Below are 13,118 nucleotides of genomic sequence, written 5' to 3' on the forward strand. Positions count from 1 at the left end.
CTTTCACAAATCCTCTGCAACTGCAAGCAGCGCCGCCATGGAGATTTAGCCCACCTGGGGGAAATCCGGCGGGAAACCGCCGGATCCCCTTTTCTGACCGCGGCGTCAGAATGGGCACTGAAGCACCGCCAGCCTGTTGGCGGTGCTTCCGTTGCCCTCCACCCTGGCAGTCACAGACCACCAGGGTTCGAATGAGCCCCAAAGTGTCAGCCACCCCTTTTTCCAATTCCACAATATGGCTGGTTCGGAGCAAGATGTTACCTTCCAAACACGTCACTGAACTCCAGCAGCAACCTCAACACATATTAATTATTTGTTGTCATCCTGTTAACCGCTTGGTTATCAATCACAAATGTCACTTTATAGTTTCGGAACACCTGATCCCACAAATGCACACCAAGCACCATGTGAAGAATTCTAGGAAGGCAATGGTAAAGCCTTTTTCCTCCACTCCTGTGGTCACCTTTCAGCATACCTTTGCCACCGCCGTACACTCTGAATACACCAGCGCCAGATGCATCTGAAAAGATCTCAACTGCCCATGTCAAGGGTTGGTTTGCAGTCATAATGTCAATCTGGTATAGTGTTACACAAAATGCATCCACATTGTCAAGTCATGTTTGATTCTGTCTGTCCTTCGTATTCTGCTGAGTGGTTTTGTTGCACCTCTCATGGCAATTGTCAGTTGCCTGAAAAAATTCCCTAACCATGGTCAGCACTCCACGAACGAAAATTAAGTGTCCTAGCACTTTTAGCAGTTTCATTAACTCACATTTCTTCTTCCCTATCAGTGTCTTTAACAATAATTTCAAGCCAGTTCATTTTTCCTCCCAAGAGTCATAACACCATCTAAACAGAGTCTAGCTCTGTGCCTAGAAAAGTCAAGCTAGTAGGCGTCCATTCTGTAATTTCTTCTGCTGTTACACTCCATGTTTCCGCCACCGGTTTTAGTATCGTCATCAGCCTTTAAGTGCCCCTGCCAACCATCACAAAGTGTTGAGGGAATGCAGCCCCTGCTCAGACATGGACAGCTGTCTCTCAACCCACTTCGCACAGGTTATGAAATTCTCAAGCCACTATCACCCATTTGACATGGACCTGCCCATGTAGTGGAATCCTTGAAATTGAATCCACAGGAGCTGAAAGTCACCTGGCTGGACCGGCGATCTAGAGACTGATGATTTATTGTCTGCTTTCCCCAGTCCCGCTCCCTTACCTTTCTGTGGATGTGCCAATGTAAGTGTATGTCATTGTGCATGTCAATAAAGTCATTTACTGATGTCTCTTCAGGCCAAAAAAGGTGATGAATCAAACAAGTTGTCCAACTTTTTCTTAGGAACTGTTGCCAGAGTCAATACAATGCGGTATTTCCGCAGCTGCTTTCCGAACGGGCCTGTCTTTCTGCCACATGCCACCTCTTTAGTTTTACCTCCCTCACCCTGTGGTCCTCCCACCAGGATCCTTAATTCTTTAACCATCTACCCTTGAGTGGTTCATTGTATGGAATCTGAAAACCTTGCATGAAGTCAAAACAGTGTGGTCACTGCACCATCCGGCCAGGGGTCTCCATTCAACCAGTAATGCTGCACCCAATAGCAAGCTCACATTGTCTCTGACGTCTTTGGACAGGGAACTGTTGGGAGTGGATCACAGCCTCAAAGGAACTCCTGACATTCTTCCCTAGATGCTTTGCATCGTCACCATATATGAGTAGCTTGTGGGATCTGGTGGGGCTTAAGGATCTCATGAAAGTGAATGGTGCCACAGGATATTTGCATTTCCACAAATTAATTTCTCTTTAGAGCCAGGCTTATGGAGTGGGTTGGAACAGGCTTAGCCAAGACCCCTGACCAAGGACTGTGCTCAAATCTCTCCCAGCAGAATTGCCTGTGTTGTTTTTGTCCTTAGGACAAGTAGGCCCAACTCTCTGCAAGCAAACCCTTTGGCTGCTAGTTTACAGAGAAGGGAACTGTCTGCAGTTGAGGTAATATGTGTGTTCATATGTGAGTGCTGTTCGAACTTGTATTTATGGTTCATTAATGAAAAGCCTTCATTATTAGGGTGAGCACTGTAAATAAACTTTCTAAGGTCACACTGCACTACTGACAGTGGTTCAAGTAAAACAACAAAAGTGTACATACATATTTGAAAAGTTTAACAATATAAGGCTAAGTATAATGCTCCCAGAATGCTCTCTGATTAGATGCAAATGTTTGCAGAAGTTTGTAAGCAAGAGTGATGATTCTTTGCTTTCAAAATAAAATGTTCAGAAAAAAATGCAAGTTGGAAAAAAAAGTTTTGCTACTATAGAATTTAAGTGCTATTTCTTTGAAGCATCATTTAGTAAAATGTGTTGATGCATGCTAGTATTTCCAAAAAATATTCCTAATGGAAAATCAGTGTAACCATTTTCAACAAGATTATGGGAAGCATGAAAATAAACAAGCACTGGCAAAGCCAACCGATCCAACATTTTTTGTGAGTCTTTTGGTTTTGTCAATGCGTGTCTTGTTTTGACATGACTTTTGTAAACATTTTTTGTTGTGGGAGCTACCAGGCCCTAACCATTGTAACAAACATTGGCAAAAAGCAAAAAACTGTTTTTTGGTCTCAAAAAGCACACATTGCCACCAGTGGCATAACAAAGGCCCTGCAGCCCCCTCCAGGGGGCCCACTCAGCACAGCACCTGAATTGAGGGAGTCTGGAGGAAGGGGTCCCTGTATGTTCTTTGCGGGGAGGGCACTTCCAGTTTCATTATGCCACTAATTGCTACAGTAGTTCCTAGCACTGAACAAAACTACTTTTTGTGCCAATATGCTCCTTGTGGAAGAGCAGAATGCGATCACTCACAGTAAAGCCAGCCGATAGCTAGAGAGAGAAATAGAAGTTTAATAAAAACAAAATGTCTTTGTTAATGTCAGACCAAATTAGGGACCCAATTTTTAAAGAAAGTCACAAAAGTGCACCCATGGTATATGTCTTTGAATTAGTGGCTTTCTTGAATTCACAAGAACTTACAGAAGTAGATCAGGAAATCGTACTCCTACAAAATATTTGTGACCTGTATTTTAGCACGAGCAAATATGCATGTGCATACTTGCTCATGTGAAAATCTATTGAGTGTTTTACAAGGTCACTTTCCCTCTAACCACTTTTATCCCAACCCTGGAAGAACTTTTACTTCTGCCATTGTCAGAAGTAAATTTCCAACCGTTCTCATTATGGGAAAAACAATTAGAGAAGAGCTGGTGAAAATCCTTAAAACATGCAAGTTAGTAGGTTTGCAGACACAATTGCATTCCAGCCCTGGAACTATTGCTTACTGCTTTCACCAGCCCCAGTATGTAGATCTGCGGAAAGGTGGCAAAATAAGGGCATTGCTATAGTAGGGATTGAAATTGCAAGTATTCAAGCCCTAATATAGTAGTAGCCCCGGCATAATCGGAGAGGCTATTATCAGAGCTCTCACATAATGAGTTTGCTGCCATAATTTGTTGCCACACTACATGGCACCAAAGGGACAAGTAGATTTTTTTACAGGACAAGTAGATTTAAGAAGCAACCTGTCCCATGGTCAAGTAGATATTTTATTAAATTCCACACCCCTGAGAGTAATTAAAGAGTAAACACACTTTCTACAGTGTCCTGCCCTAGTGATGAATGTCACGCAAAATGGAGAGCAGATCCTAAATTAACTACAACCACTTTAGACTCAGATAGTATTCCTTTTCCTAACCCAGCTTCAGCTGACTCACATTGTAACTATAAATACTAAGCATAGAGACTCAATCCATCAGTAACTTGGCTGATTGTGAATAGTGCTAGATGTTGGGTTCTGTATCTTTCAAAATCTCAAGAATTATTTTTCTGCACAGAGATCAAGGAAAAACTCAGACCAGACTGCTGATGCCTCAGGTGATGGAAGCCAGGGAGAAAACTCTAGTTTGCCAACATCACAATCTGAAGATCAACCAGTGACAAAGCGAGTGGTGAGCATTTGGCTGCAGGAAGTCTCGTACCATTTTTCATGTATTAATAAGAAAACACATAGAGAAATACTGACCTCTGGTCCGCTTGAATATACACATAATTGTTTGGGAAAAAAGCTATTGTGGTCGCTGTTGCAAAAAGCAAAATACACTGTAGTTGTCGTCACAAATCTTCAGATTTAGGGGCATATTTATACTCTGTTTGCGCCGAATGTGCGTCAAACGTTTTGACGCACAATCGGCGCAAACCCTGCCCCATATTTATACTTTGACGTCCGACCCCGCAGGCGTCAAAATTCCACCATGTGCGTCATTTTTTGGAACGGGGAACCAGCCTTGCGTTAATTATATGCAAGGTAGGCGTTCCCTTCCAAAAAATTACTTTAAGGCCTGTGCCCCATATTTATACTCTGACGTCATTTTGACGCACAGGAGGGGGTGGGCCTTAAAAAATGCCGCACAGCCTGATGGCCGCCGTTTTTTAACGCCTGGGTCAGGGCAGGCGTTAAGGGACCTGTGGGCTCGGAAGGAGCCCAGAGGTGCCCTCCCCTGCCCTCAGGGACACCCCCTGCCACCCTTGCCCACCCCAGGAGGACACCCAAGGATGGAGGGACCCATCCCAGGAAAGTAAAGGTAAGTTTGGGTAAGTATTTTTTTCCGATTTTTTTTGGGGCATAGGGGGGCCTGATTTGGACCCCCCTACATGCCACTATGCCCAATGACCATGCCCAGGGGACATAAGTCCCCTGGGCATGGCCATTGGGCATGACTCCTGTCTTTGCTAAGACAGGAGTCATGTCAATGGAGGTTGGGCGTAAAAAAAAATGGCGCAAATCCGGTTTGAGGCCTGAATTTTGCCTCAGACCTGACTTGCCCCATTTTTTGACGCACAACCCCCATTTTCCCATACGCCGGCGCTGCCTGGTGTGAGTCAATTTTTTTTATGCACACCAGTCTGCAGCGCCGGCTAACGTCATTCCATAAATAAGGCGCCCGCATGGCGCGTTGGAATGCCGTTAGCCGGCAGTAAAATTTTTGACGCACAACTGCGTTTGGCGCAGTTGTGCGTCAAAAAGTATAAATATGGGCTTTAATGTTCCAACACCAGGTTTTTCACAGGGCTGTTCAAACTCTCATTCCTCATCAACTCTCTCTCTCTCTCTAATACCTAGTTGCGGTCGCCAGTAGGAAGTCATAGTTAGGACCATGTTTCAATTGAAAAAGCATTTTTTAACTTGCCTATATCTTTGGCACTGTTTGACGACTCTTCACTAAATTTTCCCAAAAAGTGTGCTAGTGATTCTTGTTGTGCACAGGGAGTTTCGGTGTGATCCGGCAAGCGGGGGGGCCGAAACAAATGGGGGGAGGGGGGGTCAAAAAAAGTGCATTTCCATGTTAATTCCCATTGGAGCTTTGAACACGACTACAGCCCGAACTACTGGACGGAATTATACCACATTTGACAGAAAGGTAGCTTTTGGTACGCAGATTACGCTTTTTGTTATTTGGTTTAAATCCATTCAGTAGTTTAAGAGAAATTAAAGAAAATTTATATTTGTAAGTGTTTACTGTTGAGGTTTGAATTTCTGTGAAATGAGCATTAGGACCAGAATGGAAGCTCACCTGCCCATTTATCCAACAAGATTCCATAGTGTTGCACAAAATGTCTATCCAACTGGAGTACTTTACACTGGTTAGTAGGAAGTGTTACCTCGTTGTGTAAATGTCCAGTGTGTATTCTACACTACAGCTGCCTAATGGACCAGGAAGAAATGTCTCCAGCAACCTTGTGAGCGTTTGGCAATGTGATTGTTCCTCGTGCGTCTTTCTCCAGAACTCTGTGATAACATAAATCCTCCTATAGAGAGGCCAACAAGACTACAAATATGCCCCAGAGGGCCCCCCAGTGCATTTCCCACCAATTTTGATGGCACGTTCTTGATGGCGAGGAATATGAGAACATCTCCGCAAAACAAAGAAGCACTTACTTCATATAGATAAGATGAAGGACTCTGGTTTGGTGGAGATTTACATCTTTGTAGTCTCGTTGGTCTCTCTATAGGAGGATTCAAGTTGTCACAGAATTCTGGAGAAAGACATCACAGAATACTAGGAGGAAGAATCACATTGCCAAACTCACACAAGGTCACTGTTGATATGTCCTCGTGGTCCATTACACAGCTGTAGTGTAGAATACATACTGGTCATTTACCCAAGGAGGCAGAAAGAACTGCACTTGGGTAGATATTTGGTGCAAAGCTGTGGTTCGTGTTGCATGAAAGGGCTGGTGAGATCCCTTTGTGGCAGAGTCACTCACACAGGAATTGACACACCCACACAGACACTCACACACCCACTCACAGACCCACTCACAGACTCACTCAGACTCACACACCCACTCACAGACCCACGCAGACACTCATGTACCCACTCACAGACTCACTCAGACTCACATACCCACTCACAGACCCACGCAGACACTCATGTACCCACTCACAGACTCACTCGGACTCACGCACAACACTCACAGACCCACTCAGACTCTCACAGACCCACGCAAACCCTCACACACCCACTCAGAGACGCTGTCACACCCAGGGACTCCCTCTCACACCTACTCTCACACCCAGACACTCTCACACCAACTCTCACACCCAGATAGACCCTCTCAAACCCACTCTCACATTAAGACACTGTCACACCCAGAGACACCCTTCCACACCTATGCTCACACCCAGAGACAAGCCCTACACCCAACCCCCGCTGCGCACGGCCAAAGGCCTTGTTTTGCATGGGGTTGGGTGGTTATAGGGGGTTGGCCCTCCAGCCAACCCCCGCTTTGGCCATGTGCAGCAGTGGTTGGATTAACGTATAGTAAATAAAATTACAGTTATTTCGTCTAAATATAACTGGCGCCTTAAGGTAACTATAACTCGCGCCCTCCCCATGCACTGCTAATTACTGCAGATATTACAGCACTCATGACAACTTTTATAATGTCAATAAAAATATCAATGAAACTTAATTTTTATGGTTTTGTGTGTGAAAATTTAGAGCCTAACTATAACGTCCCTGTAACCTTTGGTTTTATATATATATATATATATATATATATATATATATATATATATATATATATATAATCACCTGTAACCTTTGTTTTTTTCAGTGAATTTGTATGGTTTTTTTTTACGTAAAGTAATTTTAATTACTATACATTAATCCAACCACCGCCGAGTACAGCCTTCGGCTGTGTGCAGTGGGGGTTGGCCACAGGGCCTGGTCTGTGGCCAGGCCCTGCAGCCAACCCCCATAACCACCCAACCCTGCACCACACATGGCAGAAGGGTCTGTCTCCCTGGGTGTGAGAATTGTTGTGAGAGGGTGCATCTGGGTGTGAGAGTGTCTGTCTGGGTGTCAGAGTGGGTGCGTGAGGGTTTGAGTGGGTCTGTGAGTGGGTTTGTGAGGGTCTGAGTGGGTCTGTGAGTGAGTACGTGAGAGTATACGTGAGTCTGTGAATGGGTGCGTGAGCTTCTGAGTGGGTCTGTGAGTGGGTGGATGAGGGTCTGAGTGGGTCTGAGTGGATTTGTGATGGTCTGAGTGGGTCTGTGAGTGGGTGCGTGAGTGTCTAAGTGGGTCTGAAAGTGGGTGTATGACTCTGAGTGGGTATGTGAGTGAGTGAATGAGTGTCTCAGTGCTTCTATGAGTGAATGATTTAGTTTATGTATTAGTCTGTGAATTTTTTTAAAATAATTTTTGCAGATATTCGCTAATTCTTTGCAATGTTACATGGTGGCCACGCTGAGCGGCGCAAGGTATTCGCGAATATCGCATGTTGTAAAAAAATAATTTTAAGGTCATAATTTGACCCTCAAAGACCCCTATATCACACCCCTATGGTAAGGGTACCTCCACTCTGACCCCTTATGCCACTTATTTTATTTTTCAGCCCCGGGGACCGTGTCCTGTAACCTAAAATGGCGGCTTTTCCTGTCAGGGTGCAGCCAGCCAATCACAGCATTCTTGTTGGCGCAAGCATTCATGAATATGCTGCAATCGCCGCAAAAACATCACAACGGATCCATGGCCCTAGATATACAAATTTATTTCTCCTTTAATATCTCAAAAACAACTGAACAGATTTACACCAAATAACAAAAAGCACAATCTGCAAAACAAAATCTAGCTTTCTGCCAAATTTGGTGTAATTCCTGCCAGCGGTTCAGGCTGTAGTCGTCTTCAAAACTCCTATGGGAATTAACATGAGAAACACATTTTTTTTTATCCTCCCTTTTTCTCAGCCCTTAGCTTGACGGATCACCCCGAATCTTTCCAAGTACAACAAGAATCACTGGCACACTTTTTTGAGACAATTTCGTGAAGATCCGTCAAACGGCACCAAAGATATAGGCAAGACAAAAAAACACTTTTCCTATGGAAACATGGTCCTAACTCTCTCTCATGTCAATGCCAAAGCTCTAAGCTAGAACCTTTCTAGGGGCAAACGTACGAAATAAAGCAACGAAAGCTGTTGCACAGTGGTGCATCAAAGGAGAGCAGACCTGTGCTGTTCCCTCTTTCTCCCTGTTTGGTAGACTTTAAGCTGCCTTGCACCAATGCAAACACCCTTGCACACCCTTGTGTCTCCTGATTCTTCTCCTCATCTCACAGGTGGTCGCAGACCTCGGCCAGCCCACAGTGACACTAAGAAACCCCTGCCTAGCAGATTACTGAACGTTTTGTCTGTGATGTACTGAGAAATTATAGTTCTCGTTCACCAGGCGCAAATTTCCACTCGCAACAATTAGCACATTATTACAGTTTTTACCCTGGCCTTTGGCTTGAGATAGCGCGGTTTGATCTCTTTGTTTGATTGTACTACTGAATATCAACACCAACAATATCGAGATACATGAATATCGAGGGACAAAATATTGAAAGATAAGTGCATATAAGGAAGTATAGATTTACTATTCCTAAGTCCACATTTACATCCTTTGAAGATATCTGCAACACATAGGTACATGTTTGTGGAGTTAGTGTGTAGAAAACCTAGACTTGGTTACCTGCTGATATTATTTGTCAGATTTCTTTCCTTGAATTTGTATCCCATCAATATTCGGTGGTCGATATTCAGGTTTCACACCTCTTTGTACTATTAGTTCTTGACCTCTCTCTAGAGCAGTGCTCTTCAAACTTTTTAATGCCGCGTCCCCACCAGTGGAAAAAAAAAATCGGGTCCCCCTCCAAATTTTTCTCAAACATTCTATTAACTTGGCAATGTTTAAATGTGTCTAAACTTATTTAAACATTCCAGTTAAGTTCTGTTACTGTTTTAAAAATGCAATCAAATACATGATGCCAAACATACTATTCTGGTCAAGCAGGCCTTACTAACGTGTAAAAGTTTCCACAGTTTGATTATTAGAAGCGGGGGTGACAGTTTTGAAGAGCATTTGGAGTCCCTTCCCTTTTGACACATGCTCCCAGCTTGGATTTAAATGACAAAACATGTTAGTGATGGCCCATTACAGAGCGGTTTATTGCTGCTCTTTTTTCAGTTTCACACAAAGCCTTGTTATCAGCTTCATGCTTCTCTTGATCAGAGCCTGGTGCCCCCGGGGATCATTTAAGGCCCCTCTAGGGGGGCCCGCCCCCTCAGTTTGAAGACCCCTCCTCAAGAGAAACACATTTTATGGACAAATGCAAAGTCTTTTCTCTCTTTCTCTTTCTCTCTCTCTCCCCCCCACCTTTACAGGGAGTGTTTAACCAGATTTTCACTGGAACCCTATGACCATACACACAACATCACATGCTCATCTGTACTCATGGTTTACTGTCTCTCATTACAGAAGGTGAAGCTGGAAAGATCACCAGAGGTGCCTGTATCACGGCCTCTTCAACCTGGCACGGGGAAGGAGACAAGAGAAACTCATCTGACAGATGATGGACGGTTCAAGCAAGACGTTCTGCAGAATACATTTTATCTTCGTCCGACAGAAGGCAGTGGTGACTTTGAACACACATCTTATGTACGTCATCTAAAGGAAGTGCCCTATAACATAATAGTCACAAATGATCCCTCGCACTCTTTTCCAAAAGTAAAGGGTGGATTTCCTGCAAAGGATTCAATTGGTCCAGAAAAAGCCCAGAAGACAGAGGCGGGAACAGAACACGCTGCGAGCCGCAATGTGCTGGTATGTTCACTCTTCCAGTTGGCTGGAATGGATGCTTTAATTGAAATCTTATTGTTTTCTGCTGGTTCCTAGTTTATTTATAATTATATTTGTATTGTATGTCTCTTGACAAACAATTTTAACCCCTTGGCTGCCAGGCCTTTTCCCCCTCCTGTGCCAGGCCTTTTTTTGCCTATTTGGGGCAGTTCGCGCTTAGGCCCTCATAACTTTTTGTCCACGTACACTAGCCAAGCCAAATTTGCGTCCTTTTTTTCCAACATCCTAGGGATTCTAGAGGTACCCAGACTTTGTGGGTTCCCCTGAAGGAGGCCAAGAAATTAGGCAAAATACAGTGAAAATTTCGTTTTTTCAAAAAAATGGGAAAACGTGGCTGCAGAAGAAGGCTTGTGGTTTTTTCCCTGAAAATGGCATCAACAAAGGGTTTGCAGTGCTAAAATCACCAGCTTCCCAGCTTTCAGGAACAGGCAGACTTGAATCAGAAAACCCAATTTTTCAACACAAATTTGGCATTTTACTGGGACATACCCCATTTTTACAATGTTTTGTGCTTTCAGCCTTCTTCCAGTCAGTGACAGAAATGAGCGTGAAACCAATGCTGGAACCTAAACATTTCTGAAAAGTAGACATAATTCTGAATTCAGCAAGGGGTCATTTGTGTAGATCCTACAAGAGTTTCCTACAGAAAATAACAACTAAAAAAGAAAAATATTGAAATTGAGGTAAAAAAACAGCAATTTTTCTCTACGTTTTACTCTATAACGTTTTCCTGCAATGTCAGATTTTCGAAAGCAATATACCGTTACGTCTGCTGGACTCCTCCGGTTGCGGGGATATATAAGGGCTTGTAGGTTCATCAAGAACCCAAGGTACCCAGAGCCAATAAATGAGCTGCACCTTGCAGTGCATTTTCATTCTATACCAGGTATCCAGCAATTAATTTGCTGAAATATAAAGATTCAAAAATAGCTATCAAGAAAACCTTTGTATTTCCAAAATGGGCACAAGATAAGGTGTTGAGGAGCAGTGGTTATTTGCACATCTCTGAATTCCGGGGTGACAATACTAGCATGTGAATTACAGGGCATTTCTCAAATAGATGTCTTTTTTACACACTCTCTTATATTTGGAAGGAAAAAATGAAGAGAAAGACAAGAGGCAATAACACTTGTTTTGCTAATCTAGGTTCCCCCAAGTCTCCCGATAAAAATGATACCTCACTTGTGTGGGGGTAGGCCTAGCACCCGCGACAGGAAATGCCCCAAAACGCAACATGCACACATCAAATTTTTTTAAAGAAAACAGAGGTGTTTTTTGCAAAGTGCCTACCTGTGGATTTTGGCCTCTAGCTCAGCCTGCACTTAGGGAAACCTACCAAACCTATGCATTTTTTAAAACCAGAGACCTAGGGGAATCCAAGATGGGGTGACTTGTGGGGCTCTGACCAGGTTCTGTTACCCAGAATCCTTTGCAAACCTCAAAATCTGGCTAAAAAGACACATTTTCCTCACATTTTGGTGACAGAAAGTTCTGGAATCAGAGAGGAGCCACAAATTTCCTTCCACCCAGCGTTCCCCCAAGTCTCCCGATAAAAATGATACCTCACTTGTGTGGGTAGGCCTACTGCCCGCAACAGGAAATGCCCCAAGCCGCAACGTGCACACATCACATTTTTTGAAAGAAAACAGGTGTTTTTTGCAAAGTGCCTACCTGTAGATTTTGGCCTCTAGCTCAGCCGGCACCTAGGGAAACCTACCAAACCTATGCAGTTTTGAAAACTAGAGACCTAGGGGAATCCAAGATGGGGTGACTTGTGGGGCTCTGACCAGGTTCTGTTACCCAGAATCCTTTGCAAACCTCAAAATGTGGCTAAAAAAACACATTTTCCTCACATTTTGGTGACAGAAAGTTCTGGAATCAGAGAGGAGCCACAAATTTCCTTCCACCCAGCGTTCCCCCAAGTCTCCCGATAAAAATGATACCTCACTTGTGTTGGTAGGCCTAGCGCCCGCGACAGGAAATGCCCCAAAACGCAATGTGGACACATCACATTTTTTTAAAGAAAACAGAGGTGTTTTTTGCAAAGTGCCTACCTGTAGATTTTGGCCTCTAGCTCAGCCGGCACCTAGGGAAACCTACCAAACCTGTGCATTTTTTAAAACGAGAGACCTAGGGGAATCCAAGATGGGGTTACTTGTGGGGCTCTGACCAGGTTCTGTTACCCAGAATCCTTTGCAAAAATCAAAATCTGGCTACAAAAAACACATTTTCCTCACATTTTGGTGACAGAAAGTTCTGGAATCAGAGAGGAGCCACAAATTTCCTTCCACCCAGCGTTCCCCCAAGTCTCCCGATAAAAATGATACCTCACTTGTGTGGGTAGGCCTAGCGCCCGCGACAGGAAATGCCCCAAAACGCAACGTGGACACATCACATTGATTTAAAGAAAACAGAGGTGTTTTTTGCAAAGTGCCTACCTGTAGATTTTGGCCTCTAGCTCAGCTGGCACCTAGGGAACCCTACCAAACCTATGCATTTCTGAAAACTAGAGACCCAGGGGAATCCAAGATGGGGTGACTTGCGGGGCTCTGACCAGGTTCTGTTACCCAGAATCCTTTGCAAACATCAAAATTTGGCCAAAAAAACACTTTTTCCTCTCATTTCGGTGACAGAAAGTTCTGGAATCTGAGAGGAGCCACAAATTTCCTTCCACCCAGCGTTCCCCTAAGACTCTCGATAAAAATGGTACCTCACTTCTGTGGGTAGGCCTAGTGCCCACGAAAGGAAGTGGCCCAAAACACAACGTGGACAGAACAAATTTTTTCACAGAAAACAGAGGTGTTTTTTGCAAAGTGCCTACCTGTGGATTTTGGCCTCTACCTCAGCCGGCCCCACGGGGGAGGGGGGGGGAGGGGGGAGCAGGTCAGAAATGGC

At 44.1% G+C, this 13,118-nt stretch overlaps 1 protein-coding gene across 2 annotated transcripts in view; it reads left to right on the forward strand.

The window, feature by feature from the left end:
- The window catches only part of LOC138293602 (serine-rich adhesin for platelets-like), a 620,895-nt gene that overhangs the window by 461,806 nt on the left and 145,971 nt on the right, over window positions 1-13,118 (forward strand). For both annotated transcript variants that reach the window (XM_069232871.1, XM_069232872.1), the window contains 2 exons: window positions 3,877-3,990; window positions 9,843-10,187. In XM_069232871.1, coding sequence (XP_069088972.1) covers window positions 3,877-3,990; window positions 9,843-10,187 — 459 coding nt within the window. The remainder of the gene's footprint in view (window positions 1-3,876; window positions 3,991-9,842; window positions 10,188-13,118) is intronic.

The sequence above is a fragment of the Pleurodeles waltl genome, chromosome 4_2 (assembly GCF_031143425.1).
Source record: "Pleurodeles waltl isolate 20211129_DDA chromosome 4_2, aPleWal1.hap1.20221129, whole genome shotgun sequence".
Classification (NCBI taxonomy): domain Eukaryota; kingdom Metazoa; phylum Chordata; class Amphibia; order Caudata; family Salamandridae; genus Pleurodeles; species Pleurodeles waltl.